General features: G+C 41.3%; 1 protein-coding gene across 6 annotated transcripts in view; it reads left to right on the forward strand.

The window, feature by feature from the left end:
* The window catches only part of LOC109712809 (insulin-degrading enzyme-like 1, peroxisomal), a 74,347-nt gene that overhangs the window by 26,161 nt on the left and 20,240 nt on the right, over positions 1 to 27,946 (forward strand). For 4 of the 6 annotated variants that reach the window (XM_020236577.1, XM_020236576.1, XM_020236572.1 and 1 more), the window contains exons 8-14: positions 21,334 to 21,456; positions 21,544 to 21,656; positions 21,750 to 21,912; positions 22,617 to 22,709; positions 22,789 to 22,874; positions 23,451 to 23,537; positions 24,229 to 24,332. In XM_020236577.1, the coding sequence (XP_020092166.1) occupies positions 21,334 to 21,456; positions 21,544 to 21,656; positions 21,750 to 21,912; positions 22,617 to 22,709; positions 22,789 to 22,874; positions 23,451 to 23,537; positions 24,229 to 24,332 (769 nt within the window). The remainder of the gene's footprint in view (positions 1 to 21,333; positions 21,457 to 21,543; positions 21,657 to 21,749; positions 21,913 to 22,616; positions 22,710 to 22,788; positions 22,875 to 23,450; positions 23,538 to 24,228; positions 24,333 to 27,946) is intronic. The other 2 variants (XM_020236574.1, XM_020236575.1) reach the window with 2 other exon arrangements.

Genomic DNA, 27,946 nt, shown 5'->3' on the forward strand with positions numbered 1-27,946 from the left:
ATTGCAACGACCCGACCCGCTAGCAATAATAACTCGTTGGGCCAAACCACTGGCCCAAAATGCTTAAGCTCAGTTATTACTATTAGCGTGTAGGTCTCATATAAGCTGATCGGAATCAGTATCCCATCCAATGTAGGACTATTGGGGGTGTTACAAACTCCCCCTGTTTAGACCCTAACGTTCTCGTCGGGTCCAAACCAGATCACAGACAGACAGACCAGGACCATTACCAGGCGATGTGAGATTCTAGAGGTGGCTCCTATGGGTTCAAGAGGTGGCTCCCACCAAACCCGTTGGTGTAGCACTTTGTCCCGCATAGCACTTAGTTCTCACACTTCCGGTTGGTATTCGGCCCTGATACCAATTGCAACGACCCGACCCGCTAGCAATAATAACTCGTTGGGCCAAACCACTGGCCCAAAATGCTTAAGCCCAGTTATTACTATTAGCGTGTAGGTCTCATATAAACTGATCGAAATCAGTATCCCATCCGATGTGGGACTATTGGGGCGTTACAAACTCCCCCTGTNTGTCGATTCTTGCATCTTGTATTATTGCATTATAGGATGATTGTGCATTGCCTTTCCTTATGCTTTCCTTGATGATATCGTAGCATGTATTGGATACTTGATATAGTGGATCGATAAGGATTGGGTCGAGATTGTGAATCCTATAGTGCAGAGAAAATGATGGGCTCAATGGTTGGTCTAATGATGAACAAAGAACGGGTGGCATCTAGTCAATAGTAAACCATGAACGAGTGGCATTTAGTTGATAGTAAGCAAAAGAACAAATGACACATATGACCGTATCGTTTTGGGTTTCCAGAAATGTACGACTTGGCACTGGAAGCCTCCGCCGCTCATCTGTTTCCTTCGAACATCTGAGGCAACAAAGGCAGCTAGCCAACAAGGCTCTGGGACAATTTTCAGGGTATTCACACAGCCGCAAGTGAATCCCAACTCAAGAAACGCGTTCCGCCGGCAGTTTTGCTGGAAAATGCCTCGAAACCAATTTTCGGTTTCATGAGGACTTCAGAGACTTGGACAATCAGTCCCAGGGGGTCACAGTCGGTGGCTTCACGCTGCCCGAGGCAGCCTATGCTGTCACAATTGAGTAGAAGCCCCTATACTACCAATAATTGCATAATATATACATAAAAACAGTGTTTCAAGGCCGTTACTGAAAACCGTGCAACTTCGAGACCGAGGGTACCAGCGGGTAGGTCTTGATGCAACAAACCCTGTGCTCGCTGTCCGAAGCACAAACGATGGCCGAGGAGCGCGCCGGGTCGACGAGAGCTCTGACTAAAACTCCACTGGGAGCGACACGGTTGTTTCTGCCAACCAGAGCCTCTTCGACAGCAACTAGGGTGAGCACTGTGATGTAACACCCCCAATAGTCCCACATTGGATGGGATACTGATTCCGATCAGCTTATATGAGACCTACACGCTAATAGTAATAACTGGGCTTAAGCATTTTGGGCCAGTGGTTTGGCCCAACGAGTTATTATTGCTAGCGGGTCGGGTCGTTGCAATTGGTATCAGAGCCGAATACCAGCCGGAAGTGTGAGAACTAAGTGCTATACGGGACAAAGTGCTACACCAACGGGTTTGGTGGGAGCCACCTCTTGAACCCGTAGGAGCCACCTCTAGAATCTCACATCGCCTGGTAATGGTCCTGGTCTATCTGTCTGTGATCTAGTTTGGACCCGACGAGTACGCCAGGGTCTAAACAGGGGGAGTTTGTAACACCCCCAATAGTCCCACATTGGATGGGATACTGATTCCGATCAGCTTATATGAGACCTACACGCTAATAGTAATAACTGGGCTTAAACATTTTGGGCCAGTGGTTTGGCCCAACGAGTTATTATTGCTAGCGGGGTCGGGTCGTTGCAATTGGTATTAGAGCCGAATACCAGCCGGAAGTGTGAGAACTAGTATGCTATGCGGGACAAAGTGCTACACCAACGGGTTTGGTGGGAGCCACCTCTTGAACCGTGTAGTCCTGGTCTTTCTGTCTGTGATCTGGTTTGGACCCGACGAGGACGTCAGGGTCTAAATAGGGGGAGTTTGTAACCCCCAATAGTCCCAATTGGATGGGATACTGATTCCGATCACTTATATGAGACTACACGCTAATAGTAATAACTGGGCTTAAGCATTTTGGGCCAGTGGTTTGCCCAACGAGTTATATTTGCACGACCCGACCCGCTAGCAATAATAACTCGTTGGCCAAACCACTGCCCAAAATGCTTAAGCTCAGTTATTACTATTAGCGTGTAGGTCTCATATAAGTGATCGAATCAGTATCCCTCCAATGTAGGACTATTGGGGTGTTACAAACTCCCCCTGTTTAGACCAACGTTCTCGTCGGGTCCAAACCAATCACAGACAGACAGACCAGGACCATTACCAGGCGATGTGAGATTCTAGAGGTGGCTCCTTATGGGTTCAAGAGGTGGCTCCCACCAAACCCGTTGGTGTAGCACTTTTCCGCATAGCACTTAGTTCTCACACTTCCGGTTGGTATTCGGCCCTGATACCAATTGCAACGACCCGACCCGCTAGCAATAATAACTCGTTGGGCCAAACCACTGGCCCAAAATGCTTAAGCCAGTTATTACTATTAGCGTGTAGGTCTCATATAAACTGATCGAAATCAGTATCCCATCGATGTGGGACTATTGGGGCGTTCAAACTCCCCGTTTAGACCCTGGACGTCCTCTTCGGGTCCAAACCACATCACAGACAGACAGACCAGGACCATTACCAAGCGATGTGAGATTCTAGAGGTGGCCCTACGGGTTCAAGAGGGTGGCTCCGCCAAACCCGTTGGTGTAGCACTTGTCCCGCATAGCACTTAGTTCTCACACTTCCGGCTGGTATTCGGCTCTGATACCAATTGCAACGACCGACCCGCTAGCATAATAACTCATTGGGCCAAACCACTGGCCCAAGTTATTACTATTAGCGTGTAGGTCTCATATAAACTGATCGAAATCAGTATCCCATCCGATGTGGGACTATTGTGGCGTTACAAACTCCCCCTGTTTAGACCCTGACGTCCTCTTCGGGTCCAAACCCCATCACAGACAGACAGACCAGGACCATTACCAAGCGATGTGAGATTCTAGAGGTGGCTCCTACGGGTTCAAGAGGTGGCTCCCACCAACCCGGTGGCTCCACCAAACCCGTTGGTGTAGCATTTGTCCCGCATAGCACTTAGTTCTCACACTTCCGGCTGGTATTCGGCTTCTGATACCAATTGCAACGACCCGACCCCGCTAGCAACAATAACTCGTTGGGCCCAAACCACTGGCCAAAATGCTTAAGCCCAGTTGTTCTTATTAGCGTGTAGGTCTCATATAAACTGATCGAAATCAGTATCCCATCCGATGTGGGACTATTGGGGCGTTACAAACTCCCCCTGTTTAGACCCTGACGTCCTCTTCGGGTCCAAACCACATCACAGACAGACAGACCAGGACCATTACCAAGCGATGTGAGATTCTAGAGGTGGCTCCTACGGGTTCAAGAGGTGGCTCCCGCCAAACCCGTTGGTGTAGCACTTTGTCCCGCATAGCACTTAGTTCTCACACTTCCGGCTGGTATTCGGCTCTGATACCAATTGCAACGACCCGACCCGCTAACAACAATAATTTGTCCCAAAATGCTTAAGCCTAGTTATTATTACTAGCGTCTAAGTCTCTTATAAACCCAATGACAATCCATTCCCATCCGATGTGGGATTATTGGGGTGTCACATGTGATCAATGGCACATCAGGGTCACTATGCTTACTTTTGGAGAGTTAATGGCCTCTTGGAATGCCGGAATAGAAAGATCGGTCCAGTTCAGCCCTAGATCGGGCTTGGTAGGGAGCAATCTTGCTCGGGCCAAACTCCTGCAGCACCGCGGCACGCTTGTCGGCAAGGGTCAGGTGCACTCGACAAGGGGGGTGGCGATAAGGGGTCCTCCGGGATTGACGGGAGGCGATGACAGCGGCAACGGCGAGAGGCGGCGCAAAGAGTGCGGCTGCCTTAGCCCGAAACTGCATCAAAATTGGGTGCTGCGGCCGCGGCGGCGCTTGGTGGCGCCTGGGGTTGCCGGAGCAAGGTCGCCGGAGCCCTGGGGGATGGGACGTCTCCAAGGGGCGCGGCCTTCCTCAGGTGTCTTCGGTTCGGAAATGGGGTGAGATGGAGAGGAGATAGATTGAGGGAGAGGGAGGAGATGGGTAGCCGTGGTTTGGCCGGCTGGGCTACGGTCGCTGACGGTTGGGGGTGGGTGCGACACAAGCAGAGGGTGAGGAAGGGGCGGGTAGGGTTCGAAGAAGGTGAGGGGAAAGGGTTTCATTTAGAGAAGAAACCCTTGGTGCTCCATTATGTAATTTGGGATAAATTGCGCATAACTCCACCAAACTTCAATATTTTTTCCCAAGTCCCTCACTGCACGTGTAAAACGCGCAAAGGCACCTCCACATGCGATTTCACGCAATTTGGTACATAAAATATTGGGAGTTTTTCAAAAACATCAATTTCCCAATATTGCCCTCTCCTCGGAAAATGCAAAATTTCGGACGACACGCTCGTCGGATTTGCAAATGGATTGCACTAGCACCTCCGGCACTGCCAGACCATCAGATCTACATTTTCGTTTCGCCTGAATCAGTTGTCGATTCGCGAAGAACCCATCCCCTCTCGCCTCTCTCTATATAATATATATATAATTCAAATTCAAATTTAAATTCAATTCATATTTCCTTCAAATTAAAAATCTTGGATATTACATGCGCGGTGGTTAGGCCCAAGAGGTTAAGAAGGTTAAGTATGCTAAAACTGGAGTAGTTTTAGAATGGGTGACGCCCCGGAAAGAGAGTTAAGTGTGATAGGACTAGAGTAGTCCTAGGATGGGTGACCCTCTGGGAATTAGGGCGTCACAACATGCTTCTAACTCCTAAGGCTTGCCATAGGATGGGATCATGTCACACACCAAACCTGATACATAAAAGACACCGCATACCTACCATTTTTTAATTACAAACATGCAAGACAACAAAATATGTAGATATCGATAAAAAATTTTCTACTTGAGATCAAATTGAAATCCAAAGAGAACTTCAATAATCGATTATCCACAAAACTAAAATCCATAGGGCTTTTTTTGCATATTGCCCCATGGCAAATTTTTATTTTAAAAATAGCCTTAAAATTTAATTTGTAAAAATGGCCCTGCGCCTGCCACGCAGGCGCCACATCAGCGCCACACGGGCGGGGCCAGGGCCAATGTGTTAAGTTAAACACGGTGAACCATTCACCGTGTTTAGACATGGTGAATGGTTCACCATGTTTACTACGTATATTTTATATGTTGAAAAGAGGAATAAGGAGTAGGGATGTCAATAGGTATGGATATCCGAAATATTATCCGAGCCCAAACTCGAATAAATTATATATATATATATATATACACATAATTTAATTTTATTTATTTATACAATATATAAAATATTTAACCGTTCCTTAGATCTTCATCCAGCGGTTAAATATTTTATATATTGTATAAATAAATAAAAATAAATTATGTATATATATATATATATATACACATAATTTAATTTTATTTATTTATACAATATATAAAATATTTAACCGTTCCTTAGATCTTCATCCAGCGGTTAAATATTTTATATATTGTATAAATAAATAAAAATAAATTATGTATATATATATATATAATTTATTCGGGTTTGGGCTCGGATAATATTTCGGATATCCATACCTATTGACATCCCTACTCCATATTTCTCCTTTTAACATACAAAATATACATACTAAACACGGTGAACCATTCACCGTGTCTAAACACGATGAATGATTCACCGTGTTTAACTTAACACATTGGCCCTGGCCCTGCCCGTGTGGTGCTGACGTGGCGCCTGCGTGGCAGGCCCAGGGCTATTTTTGCAAATTAAATTTTGACGGGGCTATTTTTAAAATAAAAATTTGTTAGGGGGCTAAATGCAAAAAAAGCCCAAAATCCATAACTAGAAGTTTCACAATACTCAAATTTTTTAAATTCATGAAAAATTTCAACAATTCTAAATTAAACAAGTAACTTCTATTTCAGTCAGATGTTAAATTTCAAAGCTATCTAAACTATATAAATTTATTAACGGAAGTCCAAAACAAATCAGCGTCTCAGCAACTAGCTATCACTCAATCCCATCCTCTACAAGATGATCAGACATAGTACCTAGGTGGGCAACTATTTATTACATTAGTCGGATTAAGCTTGGAAAACAAAATATGTTCTAAATATTCAAATGTAATTTTGTTACTAAAAATATAATAACGATGATAGGGTTTAGCAAAATTTCACAAATCTCATTTCAAAATTTCAAGTCTTAAAACGATCATCTTATACAAAAATAAGAAGAGGAATGGACTCCGATAACTAGCGACCCATTGGCAAAGATCGTCAGCACACATTAGAAGCACCCAAAGGCGTGATCACAAAGCAAAAGCACCTGAAGGTATTCCTAAATAGCTCCCAAAGGCCCGCCCAAAAAAAAACAAATGAAGACACGACACAAAATTGCACTTAGAGGTGCATTACAAAATCAAAGCTAACTTCTATTACAAAATTCAAGCTAACTTCTATTACAAAATTTGTGTCGACATGGCCAACATCATTATAACAATACCACAAGAGATCACAATTTCAAAATATTATTTACCTATTCAACAATTTCAACGAAAACAAATAATTGAATACTTTACCAAATAGGCACAATTTTCAAAGTACACATTTTAAAATTACTCAATGATTGAACAAATCATTTCACAAATCCTTCATTTTCGATGATTTATAGTCTATACAAACATGCTCAATCCTTATTTTTGAAAAAAAGTAAGCCAAAAAGGTTTTTTTTCATCATAACTCATCTTTATAGTTTTATCGATAATAAACTAACAGGAGTTAGGTCACTTATTATCATGCCCTAGGCCATAGCGGCTCGGACGCGTGAACAGATTCGCTGTATGTACGAGGACACACCCCACACATATGAAACGACTAAAAACAACTTGTACAACAAACAACAAGTCTTAAGAGATTACAACTAGCAAGTATCAAAGTCAATAAATAAACAATTAAACAGATATAATAATCCATGTACAAGTGTGTATCCACAACTATACATCCATACATCTCCCAAAAAGTACAATATGCGAAACTTTGGCCTCGCCAATCCAAATGTAAAGTCTGCTACACGAGCTAGGGGTCCTCCTCTATGCCACACAACCAGGGTAGAAGATGCTATCTACCTCGCATCCCCTTACCCCGGCAAGAAGTAGATGTTGAGGATTCTGAAGTAGAAAAACAACAAAATGGAGGGCATGAGAACTACTGAATAGTAGTCTCCATTGGATACAGTCAACGACAACGATGACCTACACTACTAGGTCTACTAGAGGAAATAATAGAGAATGACCCGAGTACAATAGGATATAACTGAACCGATAATAATACTATCTATCATGCCTTTACAACAAATATTGGAAAGTGGTAAATGACCATCTCATGCATCAACTAAATAAAGTATGCAATATAACCCAATCATATATTGACCGACTCGGTAGTCCAATCAAGCCGGCGCAGACTTATTTCCAACACCTATCTATAGTGGCCCGCTACCATGCGGGATAATGTCTTTGTCTCAATCTCAGCCAATCTCCGGAGTGGCACTCTGTGGGCACAGCTCTAATTGAGTATAATAACATCTCAAACTATTTAGTTCGATGTGGCTAGCAGGCTATAGTTATGATGCGATGATCAACTAGATCATGAAGGATGCTGTCCCAATGCGCTTGGCACAAACACATTATATCTCATTATAACCATCGGCTACTAGCTCTTAGGGCATATTGATAGTTGACATACCAGTATAAAATTAACATGTACCTATATCATGCTCTCAAACACCAATATAAAATTAACATGTACCTGTATCACGCTTAATGATGGTCTTAAGAGAAGCAATCTTCTCTTCCAGTTCTTTGTGAGTGACCTTCTTCGTTTGATTTGCTGTAGCCGACTGTTTTATTTTTCTGTTCAGCCACGGCACGGGGTTTGAACCGCCCGCTTCGTCATCGCTCTTTATGGGCGGATAAGGCGGCCGCTGCACAGGCTGCCTCCACGTATTCGACCTTATCTCATTCGTTTCTTCCCATTGGTTTCTTGCCTCAGCTTGTATTCTTTGTTTGCGCCGTTTTTGTGTCTTCATTAACATCGGCCCATGCCACCTGGCTGGGGCCTTTGCCATGACCTGCTGGTCGGTTGGCACGTTGGCTAGTATCTTCACTGTCGTGAGGTGCTCCCTCAGGATTTCTCTCCTCTCCCAGGGTCTCGGCCATGACTGAATGCCGAGTTCGTTCACTAGACTCCGACGGAGGAATTCTATACTCCCTCGGTCATTCCCTTAAACTCTAGTTTGGGTCTCGTTCTAGGCAGCTGGTGTCACGCCCCAATTCCCGCCAATTTGGTCGGGTTCGAGTCACGTCAACAGACGCCGAACGGACAGCATCTCCCCTGTCCGCCCAAGGCTCTAACAACAAGTATAATTAAGCAAACAACAAAGAGATTTTGCAATTATACAAGGCTTGCACGAGGGCAAGCAACAACGGAAGCAAAAGCTCTAATCTAAAATATACAACCATACATGATATTTGATTACATTTCAACCAAATACAAGTAAACTACAACTATTATATTCTTTTTCCATTCAACCATAATTTTTTACATTTTTGTCATTCTCCAAAATATATGATATGTTTTCAACTTTACAATTCTAAATCAACAAAATAAAAGTTGATACATATAGGCAAAAGGAATGACTAATGCATAAGTCCGGTGGCCACTAGCTATGGCGCAATACCCTTGCCTCCGTCCTCCGCCGCCCAGCTCGTGCTCGGACCTGTAGGGTTAGTGGTGTGAGAACTACAACGAAGTTCCCAGTGGGTTTGGCAACCGACCTCGCCGACTTACCCACTAGGTCTAATTCAGGCATAAGTATTTCAAAGGAAAGAAAATAGTAACCATACTTGTAATATACCGAAAATTCGGAAAATAAATATCGAACTTTAGTCAAATTGACCAAAGTGCGAGGACGGTACACTTCGGAAAGTCCGAAGGTGTTAAAATGAGTAAAAGTGAGTTACGGGAGGTTTTCGAGAGCTATAGAATCAAATTTGCAAAACTGCAGATTTTGAGCTCTCGGGGACCGGTCCCTGGTGGGAGAGACCGGTCCCCGAACGCGTATGGAATGAGATTGCCGAAAAATCGGCTAAGTCCCTGAGACCAGCTCTTGGGAACCGGTCCCTCCCCGAGAGACCGGTCCCCCAGAGACCGGTCTCCTCAAAGAGAGACCGGTCGCATTGCGCGCAGCAGCTTCGGCTGCGCTGGGAGAGCTCTCGGAGACCGGTCCTTAGTCGGGGAGACCGGTCCCCGAGCCCGAAATTTGCCCAGTCCAGGCAGTTGAATAAGATGAAAGTTGAGGGGTTTATTTGCATTTTTGCAACCCATAGGTTATGTAGAGGGCTGAGAGAGCCTTTTCTCTCATTCTCTCCCTCACACACACTCCCTTCTCTCCCTCTCTCTCTCTAGAAGACAAAGAAGAAGAAGAAGAAAGGAAGAAAAGAAGGAAAGGAAGGAGAAGAAAGGGAAGAAGAGAATCAAAGAGCAAAGGGGCTTCATCTTCTTCCTCTCTAGTGCAAGAAAGGAGAGCTTACAAGGTAAGCTTTGAACCCTAATGTAGTAAAACCCTAGAAATGGGTTTGAATAAACCTAGAAATGGATTGTTTAGAGTTTTTAAAGCTTTCTCTTTGCTTCTTTAGAGATCAAAACCTTGGTTTGCTATAGAGGTGAGCTTGGACCACCTCTCATGGTGAAATCCAAACTAGGGTTTGGAGTGAGCTAGGGATAGTTCTAATGGACTATTTAGAGTATAATGAAGCTACTTTCGCTTCTCTTAGAGATCAAACCCTAGGTTTTGATATACATGGGAGCTAGGGCACCCAAATTGGGGCTTTTGCTCATGAGGGTTTCTAAGTGCAATTGGCCCTCTAGAAACCTAATTGGGGGTATTTCCGACGCGTTGGCTTGCGCGCTCGGATTAACGTTCACGAAAAGCCGATGCAAAGTTATGGCCAAATAAGCCTAATTTGGCTTCGTTATGGCCGCAGGTAAAGAACGAAGGGTCTAAAATCCTAAGAAAATCGTCGGAGCACCTAGATAGACCCTCGAGGGTGGTGCTTCTCAAACTCATTGAACTTCTCTCTATGCCTAATGTGTCATTCAATTGAGCATATGTATTATCTGTTGCATGCATTTTAGGTAAAGTGATGATGGGAAATGCGATATTGCATGATTGTGAGTACAACTTGCATAATATGATGAATAGAACCTTAAGAATGTCGGAAACCCTATATGTCTGCATGAGAGAAAAGTGAGCACCCAAAATAGAGCAAAACAGAGTGACACAATGACATAGATCGAGTGCATTTGATAAGTTAAAGTGAAATGACACTAGAGATAGTGTGAGGAAAAGAACCATTGTAATGTAAAGAATCATGAAAATGACAAAAATGTGTAAAGTAAAGTAAAGTGGGGCAATGAGAATAAGTATTGTTAATGAACAAGAATGCTAGTGTTAGCAAGAGTAGAAAAATGTAAAGAATGTGATTGCCATGAGTTTGCAACGTAAAGTGATATAAAGAACACTAGAGCTAGTGGAAAGTCAAGATTGACTTATTAATCCTTTGAGTTAAGGATATGATCACACTTGCTATGAGTTCCGTGCTCGAGGCGGTCGCTCCCCCTCGGGCGATGCGCCCGGAGTTTTGCATCACGGGTGGAGTACCCGAAGGACGGTCCTAGCTGGTGAGTTCCTGCGTGATGGACTTAATGTGAAGCAAGTTAATGTGGCAAACTCGGACCGTTAGCTTGAGATTAAAGAACAAAGAACAAAGAGCAAAGAATAAAGAACAAAAGTACCAAGTAAAGTCAAAGAACGAATGAGTTTTCATAATCTGCATATATTAATGTTAGCATACTTCTTGCTATTTCGTTCAGCATATTAGCATCATGTTATAGATTGGTTACTATTACCTGCTTATCCTTTCTATTACTAGTTAGTCCTGTGGGAAAGTCGGTGATGTTGAGGCCGAACCCACTGGGAACTTTGTTGTAGTTCTTCCACAGAGCCTGGGATCCGAGCGAGCCGGCGAGGCGACCGCGTTAAAGGTATCGCACCGTAGTCAGAGGCACCGGCAGTTCGAGTGTTACATTTTCGTTAGCCAGTAATCCCTTTTTATCATCTTTTGTATTATGATATTCAAGAGGTTAATGATATAAGGCAAGAAAGAATGTAAAGCTTATTTTGGTATATTGTCAGCCCCGAGACCGCTGCCAATTTGGTCCGGCCCGGGCGCGTCAAAACAGACGCCGAACGAACAGGACCTCCCTGTCCGCCCAAGGCTAACCAACAGATCATGTATAAGAATTACCCAGGAATTAATTCATGAATACACGATCAAGAAGCACCACCAGTGCAACAGACGAGAGCAAGATACAAGTATAAAAATAATATACAAGTACATAAAGAGAGAAGATACTATCTATTACCATTCATTAGCCTTTATATATACAATTTGATTAACATTAAGTTTCTTAACATAATAAAAGCTTACATCTTCCAAATATAAACATTAGCTTACATTCATCCCAAAATAGCTCACAACCTATACATCATCTACTCTCAATGCATATAACGGTGACTCTAATGCAGAAATAGGAAAGTAACTAATGCAACTAGGGCGCTAGCCCTTACCGCGATCCTCGCCGTGTGAACTCGCGCTCGGCTGTAGTAAAAATGGGGGTGAGAACTAACTCCTTAGTTCCAGTGGGTTCGGCCGCCGACTCGCCGATCTCCCACTAGGTCCAAGTGGGCACAAGTAGATAATCGATAGATAGATAGATAAGGAAAGCGGTAAACTGACAGCAGTAAGCTACGCTACTAGCCCAATCATAAATATATGAATGCATGTACAATGAAATGGATAAACAACAATCCATTATCATGTCCAAAGGTAAAGTTATTTACTCGTTCACCAATCTTTCATACTTGTTTCTAAATCTCGGCCTCCCGAAAGGCCTGCTGCTCACTAGCCATCTCGAAGGTAGGGAGGTCAACGCGCACTACGAACCGAGACCGTCTGCGGGGCCTAAAATAGGCAATCCCTGGGACCCGAAATCGGCAATCCCACGTGACCAACTCCGGAGCGCCATACTTGTTGGGGCTTCCATCACAAGATTTAAAACAGACCGTGAGCATGATCCAATCCTCGTCTCGAGAATACCCTATCCTTTATGGTTACAACCATCATAGGAGTCCATAGTTTCATATACACTATGACTCACATATGCCATTTGTTCTTTTGTTTACTATCAACTAGATGCCACTCGTTCTTTACAAGTTTCCAATGCAATAGCCAATGCATTATTAAATTCCATCCACACTTATCATCTCATTATATTCCACATCACATTATATAACCTCAAGCATGCTAATATAAGTATTAAGCCAAATACATTATTCTACCAAAGAACATGCAAGGTATAGGACCAAACCATCATTTATCACCCTATAATGCAAGATGTCAATATGTCAATATGCCAATTTGATCAATATAAAACTATAGACATAAAAGGGAGCCCGATTGCTTCGGGATGGACACCACCCACCTTTTATTGGCTATCACGAGGGCTAGGGTTCCAATTTCGTGATTTTTGGAAGCTTTCGCCGCAAGTGTGCGGCAATCTGTACCTTAACGGCTTCTCTTTAATATCTTCGCGTACGTTCGTCGTATCGCCGAATCGACTTCGCCATCGCGTCAGAAAACCTAGCAATTAGGTTTATACATGATCAATTTAGATACAAAACCCCTCACAAGTAAAACCCCTCTTTGATGCCCTAACATGCAACTTGCAAGAATTCATCATTTGATCTCTATTCCGAGCATCAACCATCTATTTAGCATCTAGGAGTTTCACTAAACCGCATTTCTAAGGCATATAAATCACTACTTGGTAATCTACCATTGTGCTATCAAGCTTACTCTCAAAACCCAAGCTTCTTCAAGCCATTGATGAGAAAAAGAAAGCTTCACCTCTAAGCAAGCTTTTTCTTCTCCAAATCCACCTCCAATTCTTTGGTGGAGAAGTTGCTAGAGAGAGAGAGATCTTTCTCTTTGGTGTGCATTGTGAGGAAGAAGAGAAAAATGCTACATCCTTCATGTATTATACATATAGGAAACTTGACCTCAAGTTTTCCAAGAACACTATTCACTCCAGGCAGATCAAATCTGATATCTTTCGCCGGAACTCCCTGAACATTCGTTTAAGCTCAAATTTGACAGTTATGTTCGGTTTTACTTAGCGAGTCCAAAGAAATTTTAATATTTCAGTTTCGACCCCGTTTGGTCACCGAAAACTGTACCGAACTGCAATCTTTATCAGATAGCTTTCGGATTTTATTTCTCACTCTACGGGTGTCAGAAAAATATGAAACCTTAAATCTAGCCTCATAAAAATATTTCTGACATATCCTCCAATTTTCATAATTTTCTGAGACTGTGCATTTTCTGCTAATATTTCTGTCCCGTTTCCAACGGAAAATTTCAGATCTTCTGTTTTCATCCCGATTTCAGCACAGGTCATTCCCAACTTATATTTCACTTTTATATTAAAAATCCGGTATATTACATTCCACCGCAACCTCACCGGAATCATTCAAATGTGCACCGTAACTTCATTGTTTTAGAAGTCCGGTACCTTACAATATGTGATGTAAGAAAGAAATGATGGAGTGATGTAATGAAATACAAAGAATCCTAAATGTAAGAAATGGATGCAATGTATATGATCTAAAATGAATCATATTACTTGTGTAGAAGTTTAGTTTTCCTATCTTTCACTAATGGCTATTGCTTACCCTCGTGTAAGCCGTTTATGTATGTTTCCGCTAGTGCATTTCTCGTTGAATTTGTACGTGTGATGAGCCTTGGGCGGATAGAGGAAACTCTGTCCGTTCGGCGTCTGTTTGACGTGCTCGGGTCGGGCCAAATTGGTATCGGTCCCGGGGCGTGACAATACTAATGCTAATACTATACCTGCAAGAAATCTGTCAGTGGATATATATAATCGAAGCAATATTAAATATGCATGCATGCTTTCCATGATTTTACTTTGGCTTTTATCCAATCTTACCGGTTAACCTTGTTAACCCCAAAAACTCACAACCCAAATCCCTTTTATTCGGGGAGGCTCTAAGCACTACAAGACCCAAGGGACCGTCTTCGGGGACCGCGCTCCCCGTGGTGACAATTCCGGAACGCACCGCTTGAGGGGGAGCTACCACCCTCAAGCCAAGACTTATCGTGAGTATCGATCCAATTCCCACTTAGAGAAAGTATAGCCACTAGCCACAATGCCACTATCATAATAGGTTTCTACCTATTTATTCATGCCGCTCTCTAGGTCATTCTTGCCACCGTGTCAATATGGTTAAACTATGTTTAACAATCAATTTCTCCATGCCAACCATGTCTCTATTGTCAGTGTCACCTTTATTACTATTGTCCAAGTCCAAGTTTCACATTCATACAAGTTTAGGGTCTCAACATGTCCATTATGATTCTATCATTCTCTATGTCCAACTACATTAGAAGCATACAAATGATGTCTAATCAAGTTTTACATGTAAAATTACCCTACATGCATGAATGAATCTATATACTAGTATACTCAACAAAGGTGAAAATAGACATAAAGAGGAATCCGATGATTCCGGCGTGCACCCCCCACCTTAAATATTGTAGATGGGTTGTAGTTTGACTCGTGATTTTAGGAAGCCTCTCTCGCAACCTAAACCCAAAATAAAGCCAAATTAGGCCCTATATACTAGATCTCATACTAAACCCTTTCGTAACGTTAAACGGAGTTGTCCCACGCGTCGGGAATACCCAATTAGATTTCCAAGAGGTCAATTTGCCTCGGAAAAATTCTAGGGCAAAAGCCCCAATTTTGAGCCCAAACAATGCTATTTTAGGTTTTCTCCTAGATTGATCTTATCCTTAAGCAAAAGATAGCTTAGAATCATCTAGGAAGTTTTCTAATAAGGTTTCCAAGCCTTTAGAACCATCCCTAGGGCATCTATTGTGAACCCTAATAATCCACCATGGGAGCACCTAAAGGAAACCATGGTTTTCATGGTGTTCTTGGCCCAACAAAGCTTCTAAACATAAAAGAAGCTCAAAACCTTAGATTCCATGGTGAAAACCCAAACCCTAGAGTTCTACAAGCAAGAGAGCTCACCTTAGCCCAAGCTTTACCAAGCTTCTTCTTGTTGGAGAGCTTCAAGATCCTCCAAATCCTCCAAATCCATCTTTTCCTTGCTTCTTCTCCTTCTCCAAGCTCTAGGAGATAATCAATAGAGAGAATGGGAAAAATGAGAGAAAAAGAGTGGAGAGGTGTTTGCTGCTGTGAAGGGGGTGTTTGGGGACATATGGGGTGTGCCACAATTGCAAATAAGCCCCCCAACCATTTTTATTTGCAGCAGATCTCGTAGGTGCTGCCAGACTAAAGTGTACCGGTACACTTTGGGCTGTTACCGGTTACACGATTACGCAGAGGCAACCCGAGAGCATTTCCCTCGGATTTCACCAAAGTGTACCGGTACATTTCCTACGAAAATTCCAAACGCGAGAGCTCACTCTGCTCGGGCTGCTGGGCTGTTACCGGTGACAACTCGATGGTTGTACCGGTACACTTTGCCCGGAATGCAGTTTTAGCTCCGATTCGACTCTACTTCGTGCAGGTCGATGCTAAAACCCCTCTAACTCTTTCTAAACTTACTTTTAGCCCTTCCAACATTATTGGAATGCCAATTGGAACTCGTCCATCGATCTTCTTCGCATACTTTAGTCAATTTGGCTAAAGTTCGATAATTTCTTCCGAGTTTCAATATGTTACAGCTGGTATGGCGGGTCGATATCCTGGGTGCCTTTGTTGGATGCCGAAGGGTTGTTTTGGGTAATCCTCTCGGCTTGTTTGTTCTCTCGTATGGTAGTAATCCTCTAAGACTTTCTAGATCAAGAGATCCTTTTTATCTTTCTTGGATACTACCTCTTCCTCGGACTCGTTTGAGGCCTCTTTCGAACATTCGTTTAAGTTACCATTGGCCTCTGGTAAGTCCTCCCAATTTTAGGGAAGGCCATAGATTCCTTCTATTCCCTGTACAACTTTTTTTTTTTTCCTGAATGATAGCTTTCCAATCTCGACGGGTCATTTCGGCCTTGCATTTGATGCAAAGCCGAAGCGCTCTCTTCGTACTGGTTATATCCTCCTGGATCTTTTCTTCAAGCGGCTTTTTCCCCTTGACATCCACCATGTTGACCTGATAGGGAAACGGGTTTTGGTCAACTTCCATATCACTTCTTTTTTCTTGGTCGGCAAACACCAGTTGACCTTCATTTATTTCTTTTTGAATTTGCCTTTTGAAGGCTGTGCAATCATTAGTTCAACAGCTCCAGGAATGGTGCAATTTGCAGTATTTTTTTTCTTCAATTCCTCTTCCGGAGGTAATGTTTGTCCTTGAAGCTTAATTCTGCCATCTTTATACAACCGATCAAATATTTGACCGGTGTTGGCAACGTCAAACGTATAGGTGTATGTCGCCAGTCGGCTTTTGTTTCACCAGCTATTGCTTGTTTGAGCAGCGCGCATTTGTACGGCTGCGGTTTTTACCATCTCAGCCGCATAAATTTCGGTCTCGTTAGCCGAGTCTTCTGTCTCGCTTGAGGGATTTGGCTAATCCTGAGCCGAAGTCTCTTCAATGAAAGAGACATTCTTCTCTTTCCCTCTGTTCCTATCCTTGTTTCGGCCCCATCGTGGCCGATCCTCATTATTTTCCTTCCTAAATTGTTCTTAATGGGCAACTCAAACATCTAAGAATAAATTCGAAAAGTATTTGTCTTCAAAATGGTCTTTTATCTTAAAATGCAAACCATTGAACACCATTTTGGCGAATTCTGACTTCAGCATTCTTACGAAACACCGGTTTCTAGCCATTTTGAAATGGTTCAAATTTTTCTCGACCGATTCAGTCGACTTTTGTCGCTGTAAGGCCACGCCGGCCACCAATAATTTTGGTTCCGACCTATAGAATTGCTCATGAAATTTTCTTTCCAATTTGTCCCAATCTCGGACGAAATTGGCTGGTAAACTTGTATACCAGGTAAACGCCGTTTTAGTTAACGATGTGTTAAATAATCGAAGTTTCAAAAATGGGTCTCCGACTGCTTCTCTACACTGGGCCGTGAATCGGGCTACATATTCTACCGTATTCTCGGTCTCATCGCTCGAGAACTTGTCGAATTTCGGCATTTTCCAGTTTGTCGGGTATACGAAAGTGCTACTGATACTTATAACAAGCATATAATCTTAAGCAGTATATGTTGGGGGTACATTCTAAATTATTCAAAATATAAATATCTCCTCAATCCTTTCTCTTTGATTTGAGCACGAGGGACAACGGGTCGTCGAAGTTGGTCGGTGGCGACGTCGGCATAGCCGGCGGTGGAGTTGGCAGCGAGTCGATTGTAGAAGCTGAATCTCTGTCCTTCATTTTTCTTTTACTTCTTCTTCTCCCTCTGTTACTTCCTTCTCTCTTTTTTTCCCTTTTTTTTTGCTCTTGAGTGTGTGTGGATAGGTTTTTGGGTGTATGTATGCCTGAGTGTATGTGTATGCTCTCGGTGTGTGCTGGGCTCCTTCGGTGACAAGACGGCTCGAGGTGACCCATGGCTAGATCCGCGGGATCTTCGTATGGTAACGCCGATGGGAGACGCGAGATGCGATGGTGATGATGATGCTTTCGGAGTAGCTAGATTTTTGGCGGCATATTCGGGATTTGCCGATGCGATTTGAGGTGACGGGGGCGCGATCTTCGAGATTCGTGTACGGGACGGCGAGATTCGTAGAATCTCCGAGGTTGAGGTGACAGTGAACGGCACTGGATTTTCGAGATTTCGAGATCAACTTGAGGAGATGGTGAACGATGCGGGGTCTCCGGGATCACGAGCTCGCTGACGAGCTCCTCGGGTTGGGGTGGCGCTGCTATGGAGAAACGGGAGACAAGGACTAACCCCTTTTGTTTTCCTTTTCTGTTTCTCCTTTTCTTCTCCTTTTTTCCTTTTTTTTCTCTCTTTTTTGTATGGGTGTTTTTTGGGCTTTGTTTATTTTAGGTAGGTCCAACATGAGCCGCGGACTAAATCCGTACCGCAACCTGGACCACCTGATCCCACATGTCAACTAAACCCTGAGCAATACATTCTTATTGACCTGAAACTCCAGGTCATGCCGACAAAAGTTCGGGTAATTTCATTGCCGACTTAGCTAAATCAAGAACCTTTGCGTCGCGATGCGAAACTTGATCAAAGAGTCCTTCACCATATTTGGCCCAATCACCGATCGCTCACCGACATCATCTCCACGTATCGTGAACCAACGTCAACGCTCACACAATACCTCTTAAAGAGCCATCTCGATATTCACCAGACGATTGTTGTTGTAAGCGAACTCCACTAGGGACAAGTACTTGAATCAACTTTTGCTCAAATCCAACACACAGGCCTTGGCCATGTTCCCGAGGGCCTGAACAATATGCTCCAACTAACTGACTTCGTCAACCGGCCCCCCATGACCTAAAACGCGACGTTGCCTTGTGGCAGATGAGGCAACCCGACAAAGTCCAATGTTATTCGTTCCCACTTCCGCACCAGCACAAGGGGGGTTACAGCTTATCCGCTGATTGCTGATACTCATCTTTTGCCTGCCAATGCTTCAAGCATTGAGCCACATTTTGTGCAACCTGTGCCTTCAATCGAGACCAATAGTCTATCTGTTTAAGATCTCAGTACGTCTAGATACTGCAGGGTTGCACAATATAAGGAGGCCGGTGTGCCTCAACTACTCTCTCTCGCCTCATGTTGATTAATCTAACATACTCAAATGGTCCCTAAAAGATCATGGTATAGCATTATTAATGTATAAAACTATAATTTTGGTTTGTTATCGAAGATTCTGCGATTCAGAATCCAACCAGCTGTGCTGTCTAGAATGTATCGTCTCAAACGCCGTGCTCATTGTTCGGAGCGCGAACAGTGACCAATGAGTGCGCCAGAGCAACTTGAACTTCATATTCCAAGTACTACGGGAGCGACATTGTCCAACCAGCAATACAAGGCCAATCTGATTGCTGCAAAATGGAGGACGGTGACCTACAAGCCCTCAAGAAGGCCGTGCTCACTTGTCGGGAGGTCGCTAGCGCCGGAGTTGGCTGGAACAAAAAGGTTGGCCACAAGAAACCTTAACCCTGAGGTTGCTCTGGAGTAGGCTATTCCTTCTGGGGCTCCAGCAGCCAAGAAAGGCAGCTTGGCTAGGAGGGTGTCGTGGCCGACTAGGAGGGCTTCGAGGAGGCGGCGTCCGGCAACGTGAAGAGGCAGCGGTGGGGAGCTGCGATGGTGCCTGATCTGGTGTTGCAGCCAAATGTATTTCAGCTCAGGATCAAAGTTTGATCCCGGGCTCGGGTGGCCACGGTGGCACCAGCGCTGGCCAGAGTGGCATCGCCAGAGTCTTCGGAAGTCATCAAGAGGCGACTGCGTACGTATGTGTGGGAGAATAAGAAAGAGAGAGAAAGCTCATAGTGCGGGTGAGAAAAGTCGTAGGGGAGAGTGAGAGAGAGCAGGTAAGGACAAGAGAGAGAAGGACCTTATTTTAGCTAGAGTTAGGGCTTTTGCACATAAATATCCAAACTTTATAAGTTAAACAAAATAGTCGAACGTGGGTGCTGTTGGAGGGGACGGTCACCTGGGTGGGAGCAGCCGTGGGTGCTGCTGCTTGCTGGAGAGGGAAAGCAGAGACAGTTGCAGCAGTGGTGCCGTTGTTCGAGAGAGAGAGAGAGAGCTCAAGGGAAGTCATCAAAGCTTCGACCCTTTTAGCAAGGTGGCCGGCGACAACAGAGGAGCTTAGGCACATGTTAAGGGTAGTAGCTTTTTTTGGGGGGGTGGCCGGCGACAACAGAGGAGCTTAGGCCCACGTTAAGGGTGGTAGCTTTTTTTGGGGGAGGACAGAGCAAGCTAGGGTTTTTAATAGCTATCTTTAAGTGTGACGGTTGCACTTAATTCTCCGGACTCTTTTCTTCTCTCTGTTTCAGCCTTCTCCTAGCTAAAACAATAGAAAAACTACACTTTAAACCCTGAAAAATGTTATATATGAAATGTAGCACTTCTGGAATTTTGAATTTTTAAACTCTCGGTTATTACACATGCTATTGCTAACATCAATATTTGACCTTAAAACCTAAATAAGAAATTCTTTGTATTAGTCTCTTGTTTCTGTTATTAATTCTTTAATATGCTTCTTTGATACTTTCATAGTCATAAAATCTATTTGCACTTTTTATATGCTTTAATTGCAGTTTTCTCTTTGAATACTTAAATATTGTTGTGATCTATTGTAATCTGGTAATTTGTTACATGACAGACATTTTACAATAATGCATATCTCTTTGGATATAATGACTTGATAAAGTGATATTCAGATAATTAGTGTACATGGTCGGTTGTCTTCATGAGCTTTAAAGGTGTATTCGCTGAACTTTAAAAGCTAAACAAATGGTGTTTTTAGGGGAATAAATAACCTATGCTTTGAGTTTTAAATCAATAACTTTCATTGTGATACTCTTGATCAATGATTTCTCATTAAACAAATGGTGTTTTTAGGGGAATAAATAACCTATGCTTTGAGTTTTAAATCAATAGCTTTCATTGTGATACTCTTGATCTATGATTTCTTATCATATTATTTTCTATAATATGCTGGCTAGTTTCTCCTGTGTTTTGCATGATATTTCCACCTCGTGTAGCAAGTATCCTATTGCTTTTCCTTCTTCAGAGATTGTCCAACCAAGGTCGGCAAGAATTTTGAGACCAATTGAATAACCTTTCTCATACACTTCTTTCCTAAGTTTCCTTTTAATTTTAGTTACAATGAACATATATCCATTTTATGTGATGTTTTATATATATATATATATATATATATATATATATATATATATATATATATATTTACTAGCATGACTTGTAAAACAATGTATTATTGCCTGAGATGTAAATTAGTTATGATTCATTGAAAATCGTGATGTTTCAGGAAACTGGGAAACATTGGAAATTAAACCAAAAGAGAAAGGCTTGGACATAAGACTTGAGCTAATTAAATTCTATGAAGAAAGTTACTCGGCCAACCTCATGCACCTTGTTGTATATGGAAAAGGTCATAAATTCGTATGTAATGTTTGTGTTAGTGTTCTAACTTCCATTTTGATATATAAATCCTCGACCCTTCACTTGATGTTTGTAGAAAGCCTTGACAATTTACAAAGTCTAGTGGAAAGCAAATTCTCAGATATTAGAAATATTGGAAGAGAACATTTTCAATTTCTTGGTCAACCTTATTCAAGTGAACATCTTCAGGTATGCTTGTGTCTGACGATGTTTGATTACCTGTAGACAACAACACTTGGCACCAATATGTTCTGAAATTTGGTTTTTGCTGCTGTGCCACAGATTCTGGTAAAAGCGGTTCCAATAACGGAAGGTGATGTATTGAGAATAAAATGGCAAATCACTCCTACCTTACGGTATTACAAAGAAGGGCCTTGCAATTACCTTAGTCATCTTATTGGGCATGAAGGAGAGGGATCTCTATTTTATGTTTTGAAAAAGTTGGGTAAGATCGACTCCAGGGAGCTTGAAACTCTTTTCATATGTTACTGAAAGTGTTGTTAGTTGTTACATACGGTGACCTAGTATCACATGCATCATAAAGTCAAAAAGTTGAAAGCATCTTAAATGTTTCAAGCGTTAATATAATTTTTACTGATCTAAAACTCCTTATGGTTCCTGCATTATTTGATCTTTTCCCGATTGCAGAAAGATGGATAATCTTGGTGGAAGTATATGTTTCTATATTCTTCACTTTTGGTTATTCAATATACTACAATCTCTTCGTGAATATTTTAGAATATTGACTTGCTAAATCCCCACATGATTCATGAGAGAGAAAGAGAGAGAGAGAGTAGTAGTGAGGTAACAATCTTTTACATACAGAAAAGGGAGCAGGAAGGTAGAAAGAGAGAGATAAGTAGTGAGCTAAAAATTTTGAAGTATTTTCCTTGCATGCTGAAAGGGGAGCAGGAAACGGGTAGGGGCTTAGGTATGTTAACATTTTACTTGCCATCGACTGGAATTGTTTTAGGAATATGGACCATTTGTTGTTAGGTACTTTTTTTCAATGCTCCTGTCATAAGTTGTCAATCAGTTGCTTGTATGCCATATATATATATATATATATATGCAAAAATTAAACAATATTGTACATTCATTAGTTACTACAAATTATCTAACCTAATTCAAGAATAATTAATATTGCAGGATGGGCTCTCAGTTTGGTAGCTGGGGAAGCAGGTGCCAACTTTGAATATTCCTTTTTCTTTGTAAGCATTGGGCTCACTGATGCAGGCCATGGTCAGATCGCTTCTAGCATTTTCATTGCTGAGAGTTTTATGATTGCATAACTTACTATAGACACGTACAATGGTTGCAGAGCATATTGAAGATATCATTGGGTTGTTGTTCAAATATATACGCCTGTTGCAGAATTCTAGATTCCCAGAATGGATTTTTAATGAGGTAGTAGAATTCAGTCATCTCAAGTTAAACTTTATTTTGGATTATAATGTGAATAATATCAAGAACTATATGAATGAACATGTTAATGCCCATAAAATTGGTCGGCCCATAAAATTGGTCGGCCATTTATTACATGAAAATGCAATGAGCTACAACAAGCATCTGAATTCATAATCTTTCACCTTTTATTTATCTAGTTAAATAGATAGATACTGAGTTTCTAAAGCTTGCATGTATAAAACTACTTACATTGACAATTCTCTTCTGTTTTAGCTACAGAAGTATGGATTTAGGTAGTTGAGGCAAATTATGTATGAAGGTATTATAGCTAAGTATCTACGGCCAACAATTCATTAAAAAGGAGGAAATTAGGAAAATAAGTGATGAAATTAGGAAATTAAGTGAAGATTGTGTATTTTCTGTCCAATACAACTTGATTTACTAAACCCTTACATGATTTACATTGTAGTTTCATACTTAAAATAAAATATCGCACATTAGGTAACTGTCTCATATATTAGTTTAGTCTTGAGAATGCTAGAGAAAGAAAAATCTAACAAATTATTTGTATTTTAGATTTCAGCGATATCTAAGACACAGTTTCATTATCAAGACAAAGTCCCTCCAATTAGCTATGTTGTTAGTATTGCTTCATGCATGCAGGTATGCCAAATTATCATCACTTTCCTGTATCGGAATGTTTATATCCTTTTGAAAGTAATTTAATCATATTCATTAATGTTGGAAAAAGAAAATGATATTCTTGGTAGATCTTATTGTGAATCTCGCTATTTGCGAAAGTTCAGTGCATTAAACTTTAGAACCAAGAAAAGAAAAATGTAATAATAAAGAAATAACATGTGCGAATTATAACTTGAAATACAAGCATGCTTTCATTTGCAAAGAGCTAAATAACACATAACAATAGTAAGATAATCACAAGCAAGGAATAGAGTATAAATTATGTTCAAGGGAACTAGTATTAAATTGGTACACAATCAGACATAGTGTTAGCAAAATCTCATAAAAATTCCAGATTTTTTAGAGATCGTTCCACCTGCAAGCTTGCCATGCAAAAAATTCAATAACTGACCAAATTTAATATAACCATCTTTGGTCATCCACAATATAAGCTAATTTTGAACTGGGTATTTCATTTCTTGCTTGTATATGGTGTGATTATCAGCTAGATATGAAAACTTCTATCTGCTTTTAGTCTCTACCAATCATTGCCTCTAAATGGTGTAATCTTATCTTTTTTGTGATTGTGCACAATATTTGGAATGCTATTTATAATCAAGATGTGATCACTCATTTGATTTTTATAACCTGATTTTGTTAACTGATATGCTAGTTTTTCCCACCGGAAGATTGGTTAGTCGGAGGTTCATTGCTCTCGAAGTTTGTCCCGAGCAGAATACAAATGATACTGGATGAGCTGACTCCCAGTAAAGTTAGGTAAGCTTGCATGATACTTACTAGTTTGTCAAGGAAGCAAGGTTTTAAGTGACCATTGGTACAGATTGCATCCATCATTCCGTATCGTGCCGACAAAATATTAGTATGATATGACTCCTCTGCCGATAGCATGGCTGAACATTCTTATTTTATTTTTTTGAAGTTAGAAAGTAGTAGTCTTAATAAAGTGCAAAATATTTAATAAAGATATATAATATGTAACTTGAATATGTTAGTGCCAAAGAAAATTTTTTTTTTTTTTTTGTCATAGTGTGTTGTCACACAGGTATTTTTCTAATTGACACACATCAGCATGGTACAATATGCACTATGTTGTACTGCGCCAGTGAGGTCTTGGCATGACCCTGTGTCATGAGCACTTAAATCTTTGCATATACAGAAGTATTTTATTGAAGCTATTAAGTCCAACAATTTTGACATTATATGCATACGCTAAGTTCCATGCATAATTATCCTCATTTGCTTTTCTAAAGTTATTAAATATTAACTTCAACAAATGTGTCATGCCTTGTTGTTAGAACATGGCGGCGTGACTAGAAACAACTATGTGATGATGATTTTATTACTGACTGTGAAATATGGTGCATGATCATCTACAACAATTATTTAGAGTTGGGTCTGCAATAAACCAACAAGGCTAGAGGATAGGTTTTATAGCTACCTTACTAAAGTGTGGTAATTCTACAGTAGCATAAATACTTTCCTGCTAAGATGTCACTAGTGAGATTTTCTTAGTGCTGTCTACTAACAAATTGTGGTATTTGAAATGGTAGTAGTAAATGTCAGCCCTGTTTAGTGTTTTTTTTTTTTTTTTTTTTTTTTTTGTATGTGTGTTCTGTAAACACAAATTCTATGTTTTGGAATATGCGATTAGATGCAGAATGTTTAGCAATTCATACATTTGGATTATTTTGGCAACAAAAAGAAAAAAAATATATAGTAACTTTTTTGGATTCTTTGTTCATTTGAATTTGGCATCTAGCTGAGTTGCTGTGCAAGCCAGACTTAAGATGACAATATTAGATCAGTTCATCCTCCAGTCCAATGACATAGATGTTCAATTTAGGAAGGAAAAAAAATGCCAACAAATAGCAAATAAATTCATATGGATTTTGGCTTGCCACTAAACTGTCCCGCAGTTGGGTAAATTTTCATTCTCAAGCAGCCGAGAATTCTATGATTTACATTGACAGCAAGCTTACGATCGATTCTTGTTGATCAAAATTAATTTTTATAATGAGTATCCATGACAAGATTTCTTTTCTTTTTCTGCGCTTCAAGAATTTATATTATAACCATATGAAATTATATATATACACACACACTAAATATAAAAGTACGTATTTTGAATTTGGGTTTATCGACATATTCACTTTTTGGAGGGAAAAGAAACTTTGATTCCTCTTTAACTTACGCAAAATAAATAACATAATGAAACAAACTTTTAATTCCTCTTTTTCTAATGGATAACCTTTCATTTTTTTTTTGGTCAATTTGCATAAAAAATCCACTAATTTTGGGCTTTTGCAAAAGTGGGCCACCTTTTTCGTTTTTGCAGATTCGGTCCGAATTTTCAACAAACTGACCAAAATACCCTTATTACTTTTTCTCTCTCCTTTTTCTCTCTCTTCTTTTCTCTCGTTCATTTTTTTCTTCTCTCGCCGAAGAAAGCAGCGGAAGCAGAGGCGGAGGCGGAAACGGCCCGCCTCGCCTCTCACCCTCATGCTCTCGCCCTCGTCTTTGCCCTCGCCCGCGCACCACCCACCTTCCTCGCTTCTGACCCTATCGAGGCCGCGCCGCGACTCTTTTTTTTCTCCTCTCCGACTCTTCTCCACCGTCTTCGACAACGATGCCTCTCTCGCCCTTCCTCGCCCTTCTTGTCCTCTCACTCTCCCTCCTCTGCCACCTCCGACGACGATGCATGGTCGCTGCGACGCTGCAGCCTCGGAGCGGGGGTTCCTTAGCGGCGTCGTCGCCGGTGCCATGGCCGTTGGCAGAGAGAGGTGACAAAAAAAAATTATAGAAGAAGCAAGAAAAAAAAATTAAGATAAAAAATTATAGAAAAAGAAAGATGAAGATGAAATTGCACCGTTAAAATAAAATTGTACTGTTTTAAAAAAACATTGCACTATTATGGACATAAGTTGTACTATTTAAGATGTAAACTGCAGCTTTAAGATAAAAATTACACTTTTTAAACGAAAATTGCACTCTTTGTAAGATATTTACACTGTTTCTCCTCTTATTGCATTCTTTTAGATGTAAACTGCATCCATTAAGATGAAAGTTACACTCTTTAAACAAAAATTGCACTCTTTGAGAGATATTTACACTGTTTCTCCTCTTGTTGCATCCTTTGAGATGTAAACTGCACCCCTTTAAGTTGCACTCTTTGAGAGATATTTACACTGTTTCTCCTCTTGTTGCACCCTTTGAGATGTAAACTGCACCCCTTTAAGAGATATTTATACTGTTTCTCTTCTTGTTGCACTATTTTTCCTCTTGCTGCACTATTTCTCCTCTTGTTACACTATTTTTTCTCTTAAACTGCACCCTTTAAGAGCAGAAATAGTGTAACAAGAGAAATAGTGCAGCAAGAGGAGAAACAGTGCAACAAGAGGAGAAACAGTATAATTATCTCTTAAAGGGTTGCAGTTTATATCTCAAAGGGTGCAACAAGAAGAGAAACAGTGTAAATATCTCTCAAAGAGTGTAACTTTCGTTTAAAGAGTGTAACTTTCATTTTAATGGATGCAGTTTACATCTGAAAGAGTGCAATAAGAGGAGAAACAGTGTAAATATCTCTCAAAGAGTATAATTTTCGTTTAAAGAGTAATTTTCATCTTAAAGCTGCAGTTTACATCTTAATAGTGCAACGTTCTTTTAAAATAGTGCAATTTTATTTTAACGGTACAATTTCATCTTCATCTTTCTTTTTCTGTAATTTTTTATCTTTATTTTTTTTTCTTGCTTCTATATTTTTTTTGTCACCCTTTTCTGCCAGCGTCGGCGACAATGCCGCTAAGCACCCTCGGCTCTGCAGCCGCAGCGACCTCCACGGTGTCGGTGTCGGCAAAGATGCGTCGTCGTCGAAGGCGGCAGAGGAGGAGGGAGAGGGAGAGGACGAGAAGGGCGAGAGAGGCGTCGTCGTCGGAAACGGTGGAGCAGAGTCGGAGAGGAAAAAAAAAAAGTTGCGGCGCGGCCTCGGCGGGGTCGGAGGCGAGGAAGGTGGGGGGTGCGCGGGTGAGGGCGAGGGCGAGGGCGAGGGCGAGAGCATGAGGGTGAGAGGCGAGGCGGGCTGTTTTCGCTTCCTCCTCTGCCTCCGCTGCCTCTTTGGCGAGAGAAAAAAAAAATGAACGAGAGAAAAAAAGAGGAGAGAAAAAGTAATAAGGGTATTTTGGTCAGTTTGCTGAAAATTCGGACCGAATCTACAAAACGAAAAAGGTGGCCTACTTTTGCAAAAGCCCAAAATTAGTGGATTTTTTATGCAAATTGGCCTTTTTTTTTTTAATAATCATTCAAGATCTTTTCCTTTTGAGTGAATATTTTTAGATTATTTCAGTGCTATCTTCTAATGTTTAGTTGTTATATTA

This window comes from Ananas comosus, linkage group 7 (assembly GCF_001540865.1).
Source record: "Ananas comosus cultivar F153 linkage group 7, ASM154086v1, whole genome shotgun sequence".
Classification (NCBI taxonomy): domain Eukaryota; kingdom Viridiplantae; phylum Streptophyta; class Magnoliopsida; order Poales; family Bromeliaceae; genus Ananas; species Ananas comosus.